Here is a 6,374-nt window from a genome sequence, read left to right on the forward strand (position 1 = left end):
AAGTCCCAAATAAAGCATTAACAGTAGTCGGTGGAGTAATATTAAAAGCAATGTGGACCGTCTGCCAAAGGACCTTGGCCAACGGGCAATCAAAAAAGAGATGCTTAATTGTCTCATCCCGATCATAGAAACTACACCTAGTAGGTCCTGTCCAATTACGCTTTATTAAGTTGTCCTTTGTTAGAATAACTTGTTTATGGACAAACCACATAAACACTTTTATTTTCAAAGAAAGTTTGACATCCCAGACATTCTTGGAAGTTGGAATGGAGTTCGAATTGATAACATCAATAATACATTGACCTAACTGTAAATACTCCAGACCTAGTCAACTTCCAGCGTAATTCATCAGGTTGGTCAGAAAGTTGAACCTCCATTAGTCTCCTAACCAAATGGAGCCAAACTTTGCCCGCTAGCGACCGTCTAAACTGAATATTAAGGGGGATAGAATGAAATACTGTTGCCACGAACACCTCACGTCGTTGAGCAATACGATATAAAGACGGATATTGATCGTCCGGTTGGAGTTGCTCTTAGATCCTGGCGCCACCACTGGCCAAGTCTTGGTTGAGCGTGGTTCGTGAGCTGGTCTTGGCATATGCCTAGACAAAATGATTGCGTTATGCAGGGCCTTAGTACTGCACGGGTTGCCGACGCTCGCATCTTCATAGGGCACAGTCGTCGAGGAGTACGAGGTAGTGCTAGGCTCACTCCTATGAGTGCAGACCCCGCTAGCTTTTGGATCTGCTTGCACTCTCACGCCCCAAAACGAGAGCCCCAGCTCCGGCGCGAGCGCCTAAACACCAGCCAGGCCCTCTCCGCCGGCGTGCCCTCCACCACGGCCGGATGGCGACGCCCGACGTCGGCTTCTGAGGAGCTACATCAACAACAACAAGCTAGGTAACCAAAGGCCACCTCTTTCCAAGCCGTTCTTCTCTCTATGTTTCTACGCATCTGGTATGGTACAAAAATGTCCCCCTTCACTCACTCACTCACTCACTACGTACGTACTTCTGTCGCAGCACAAATCAAAGACCCTCCCAACAAATCCATGGCCGCCGGTGGATTGAAATGGGATGTTGCTGCGGTCATAACCGTGGTCGGCTGGTTTGTGACGCCCATCATCACCTTGCTCCTGGCCAAGATCATTGCCTTCCTCGGTTTCGACGACAACTACGTGTTGCACAAGCTCATGGATCTGGAGATCCGTATCATCCCGGAGCTGCAGCGGACGCTGCATGCCGTAGATCAGAAGAGGATGATGCAGAGGGAAGATGTATCCGACGAGTCCAAGTCCATCCTCCACAAGATGGCCACACGTCTGAGGCACGCTTGGGAGGAGGTAGACGACATCTTCGATGACAAGCGGGAGATCGATCTCTACCGCAACAGGTTCCCACAATGCCTCTACCCCATTGTGGCCGCCCGCGTTGCTGCCTTCAAAAGCAGCCGCGAGTGGACTGGATCGGCCTGGCCATTACAGTGGGCAGCATGGAAGATCTACTTGCGTTGGTTAGAGCATGCACTTCAGGCGACTGCCACTGCTATGTCCACCTGCATTGCTCGCTTGAACATGAGCTGCATGTGGATTGGGCGCTTCAACATGGTCCCGGCCGGACCAGCTCCGCTGTTGCAGTGGGTGTTGAAGATCTTGTCGCGTGGGCAAAAGGATATACTTCCGGTGACTGTTGTGCACCCCCACCAGACCAATGCTGCCGCCTCAAATGAATCAGCTCTGGAGGTTCCAGTGACCATCTCAGATAAGTTATCAGTCCCGTTGACTGCAGCCTCAAATTCCTCGGGGCGCTCGCTCTCTTGCTGGTGGAGGAGCTCGTTGGGACTCTTGAAGAAATGTTGTAGATCCATCTTCTACTGGTTAGTTCATGCCATTGAGATTGCACGCTTTTACAGAGACTGGTCCTATTGCATAGTTGGCATCACAAGTCACCAGGTATACCCAGTTTCACCACCCACCCCTCATCTCATATTTATGCCTTCTATGCACAGGTGTAAAAAATTAAAGATTAAATTGCATTATTTGTAACATGGGGACAAAGTAACTCATATGGCTTTTCTGTACGGAACTCACCTACACCGTTTCTACGGTATATATGATAGACATATACCTGCCTGTATGATTTGGTCCACATAAATGAACAGTGAATGTGTATGCATAGGTCTGGAAATATAATTATATATGCATGATCCACTATTATCGTCTGAACCAACCTTTACATGTTCATTTCTCCCAATGCCCAGTTTTGTTCTACCAATGATTTTTGTATTTCTTGTTCCTGGACACTTTCCCCCACTTGTGATCTCTTGTTTGTTATGCATTCTAGTAGTCACCTAACTTCCATTGATATAAAAGATACATTTATTTTCTTGCAGGATAATGCCACTGCGTTTGATTTTGTCCTTTCTGCCATCTCAAGACGGAACTTGACGAAAAGAATAGAGGATATTGAAGGAATCGTCAGTCAACTGAAGAATTCACCACTCTTGCATGAAGAAAGCAAGAGCACACTGGTTGAGATGGCCAACAAGTATAGGATCCCTGCTAGAGCTTCTAGAAGTCGGAAGGTATTTGGTCTAGAAACTTTGCGTGACGATATCATGACAAAGCTCCGTGAGGCACCAATCTCGGCTAGTAGTCTATGTTACTCTGTGATTGGCATATATGGTGTTGCGGGGTCTGGAAAGTCTACCTTTGCAAGTTATATTAAAGATTACATAAAGAAGGAATGCAAGAAGAAACTTTTTGACACCATCATGTGCATTCATGTGTCTGAAACATCTAGTGTGGATGTTATATTTCAAGAAATGCTGGAAGATGTTACCAAAGATAGTACCAAAGATTCATTTGCAAAAAAAAAGAAAAGAAGAAAATGTACCAAAGTGTCTCCCAATATTTCTGATCATGGGGGTCTAAAAGCAAAGCTGAAGAAAGCATTATCCGGCAAACGTTACTTCTTGATATTGGATGATGTCTGGGTGAAGAACACGAACAACCCACAACTAAGGGAACTAAAATCTGTACTCGATGTTGGGATGAAAGGAAGCAAAATCTTGGTGACAGCTCGAACAAAACTTGCAGCTGGAGCTCTGTCGGCTGATGTGCTGATTGAAATGCCTGATTTGGATGAGGATGAATACTTCAACATGTTTATGCATTATGCACTGGGTGGTAGAGATGTGCCTAATAAAGAAGAATTTTCACGAGTTGGGAGGGTGATTGCACAAAAGCTACACCAATCACCTATTGCAGCAGTCGCAGTAGCCGGGCGACTTGGGGCAAGCGAAGGTATCAATTTTTGGAAAAATACTGCAAACCAAGGCAAGTTGAATAACACTATGGATGCTCTTTGGTGGAGCTATCAGCCTCTTAATCCGGACATCAAGCGATGCTTTGAATTCTGCAATATTTTCCCCCGGAGAACCAAGTTGCATAAGAACAATTTAGTTCGCTTATGGATTGCACAAGGCTTTATAAAGACCAGTTCTGAAACAGAGGATATGGAAAATGTCGCTGAGCGCTACATTCAAGAGTTAGTGTCATGCTCATTTATGCAACCGGAAGGAGTTTGTTCAAGTTCTGGCACTGAGCTCTTTAGAATTCATGATCTTTTGCATGATTTATTGGAAAATGTGGCTGGAAGTGATTACTTCAGAGTTGAGAATGAAAGGAGCCAGATGGGAGAAGGTTGGAAAGGATCCATCCCTCAAGATGTCTGCCATCTTGTAGTTCAAAATTATGATGAAGAATTGATTACCAAGAAGATCCTTGGGTTGAAATATTTACGCACTCTCATTATTTATGATGTTGGAAAGGATATACAAGTTGAGGAAAAAGTTATTGAGAAAATTTGCATGAGGCTGCCAAAGTTGCGGGTACTGAATGTTTCTTACAGAGCTGGTAGAACCGGGGAACCCAATAAGTTCTTCTTCCCAGAGTCTATTTGTATGTTAAAGCATCTACGCCATCTTGCTTTCCGGACAGAGGGTCCATGTACGGTTGTTTTTCCAGCCGCACTAACTAAACTTCACCATCTCCGGCTGCTAAATCTTGGTGCCAGTGAAAAAGTGGAGTTTACCTCTCTTGATCTTCTCAACCTGCAGCACATAATCTGGAAGTGCATGAACTTTCCTAACGTAGGCAAGCTGACCTCACTGCAAACATTGTCATACTTCATAGTAAGGAATGAAAACGGTTATGAGGTAAATCAGCTAAGGGACCTGAACAAGCTTCGCGGCAAATTGAAGATCAGTGGGCTTGAGAATGTTAAAAGCAAGGAGGAAGCTCTTGAAGCCAATCTAACTGCCAAGGAAGGGATCGCGACACTGGTACTGGAATGGGATGGTGATGACACAAGGTGCAGCCCCGAAGTCCAAGCAGAAGTACTTGAGGGCCTGTGTCCTCCCACTGGGCTTGAAACACTAGAAATTGGTGGTTACAATGGTTCGAGGTACCCATATTGGATGGTGCGTAAGGAGAACGGTGGCCCCAATAACCTGCAAAGACTTGAATTATCTGGATGGAAACAACCGGGACCTGGTCCGGAGCTCGTGGCTTTCATTCATCTTCGTGTGCTATGGCTTACCAGCTTCAGCTGGGACACCTTACCAGGCAACTTGGAGCACCTCATATCGCTCAAAGAACTTTTTATTTATTTCTGTCGTCGTTACAGCAATGTCCAGTGGCTTCCAACACTGCCCCAGTCTATTGAGGAGTTTCATCTTAGGTCCTGCAATCATGAGTTGATAAAGTCCTGTCAAACAGTGGGACATCCAAACTGGCAAAAGATTGAGCACATCCCTAGAAAAACATTTAATGGCTGGCTCAAGTAAGACTGTAATCTCCTTCTCTGCCTTGTTTTTTTCTTTTCAATTTGTATCTGTGTATAAACTGTAAAAATTGCTTGTGTATGTAATTGATGATCTGCTTCTAAACTCTGCTCATATGGTGCAAATTGACGTTTCAGGAAGGCAGTCTACGACGATGTCTGATGGTCTTGCATCAATTAAGCGCGGCACCATAAGACAATTGGTTCAAAAGCTCCGCTGCTTTTGCGTTAGATTTCGTTATTTCTGCTACTTTGCTTGCTGTGGTTTCTTAGTAGAACGGATTATTTGAGTGCCTAAACCTGTTTTGTAATAATGTTGGCAGTGGCTGTCGACTTTGATTACTGGTATTTATTCAGTGTGCTATGTAATGGATAATGTGCTATGTTGCTTATGCTCTTTTGAGCTTGTTATCGTCATGTCTGTCAACAACGTCAAGCTTTTCTCCTTGTTTGCAAAGTGATATGGCCAAGTCTTCGCATGCCTGTATGTTTGCAATAAAGTTATTTTTGTTAGAGGAGGAACAGTACTGCTGGGCATATCGTCAATTTCTTGACGGATGTTGGCTCTGTATATCTACATCGCTCAATTAATAATTCCTGGGCTTGAATAAGAAGAAAACTTATGAGGACTTCTTTGCAGAAGTAAGATGGTCATAGTGTTTAATTTGATTTCTGACTAGTAGTAGTACTACTATTCAGTGTGATGGAATTGGAGTATTCATCGGCTTTCGCCTATCACTGCTACAAGGTGTTTCCACAGTCTGTTGATGAGTTTTGTCTTGATGGATTTCTGCTCATGTTTAACCATCTAATTTGTGATAGTGACAGACATAAGCAGAGCAGATGGCTGCAGCGTTTAGTTTTAGTCCATTGCATCTTCGAGTGATTTTTTCACAACGATGTGCTGTTGGTATTCCATTTTCCTTTTAAAGAAACAAATCCCTTTTTTGTTAGTTGAATGACAATCATCGCCGAGCTGGCTTGGAGCGGCGTGTCAAACGACGCGCCAGCTTGGAGATTGAACCTCCGCGAGCTGGCCTGCAGCCCCCTGGACCATTGACGGAGGCGTAGCAGATAGTTGCCTGGCTCGTATCCGACGGGCTCGATGCGCCACCCTGCCAGCTTGTAGGCCTGAGAAATGAGCTTCCTTCTGGCCGGATACCATGGAGCTTGTGGAGAAAATGGTGTGCAACATGGAGATGGGAACGGAGTGTGATGCGATATTTGCCCAGTGTCTAGCATAGTTTAAATAGCAGGGGGACAGCCAGAGCCAACTGGTGTTGTGTTTAATAGCAGACTGCTCGCGAACACTGTGTTTAATGACAGGCTTTTAATGGAGGAATCAAAGGCGGGCAGTGTTGAACGTGGTGAAGAGGCGTGTTCAGGCGGGCGAGCAGCAGGTGGTGCTCTCCCGGCCGGCATGCTGCTTCAATGCCTAGAGTGAGAGGTCGCATTCGTTTGTGCCGCCCTGCTGTCCGGTCAAATCGTGGGCATCAATACCGACCACTACACGCTCTAGGCGTTCATGAA

The 6,374-nt window shown here is 45.4% G+C and overlaps 1 protein-coding gene across 1 annotated transcript; it reads left to right on the plus strand.

The window, feature by feature from the left end:
• The first annotated feature begins 775 nt into the window (after window positions 1–775).
• On the plus strand, window positions 776–5,236 carry LOC119314709 (disease resistance protein RGA2-like). The gene is made up of 4 exons (XM_037589410.1): window positions 776–900; window positions 1,023–1,951; window positions 2,392–4,844; window positions 4,983–5,236. Exons 2-4 carry the CDS (start codon window positions 1,052–1,054, stop codon window positions 5,005–5,007), a joined length of 3,378 nt encoding a protein of 1,125 aa, XP_037445307.1. The 5' UTR covers window positions 776–900; window positions 1,023–1,051; the 3' UTR covers window positions 5,008–5,236.
• Window positions 5,237–6,374: the final 1,138 nt, after the last annotated feature.

This window comes from Triticum dicoccoides, chromosome 1B (assembly GCF_002162155.2).
Source record: "Triticum dicoccoides isolate Atlit2015 ecotype Zavitan chromosome 1B, WEW_v2.0, whole genome shotgun sequence".
NCBI classification, from domain to species: domain Eukaryota; kingdom Viridiplantae; phylum Streptophyta; class Magnoliopsida; order Poales; family Poaceae; genus Triticum; species Triticum dicoccoides.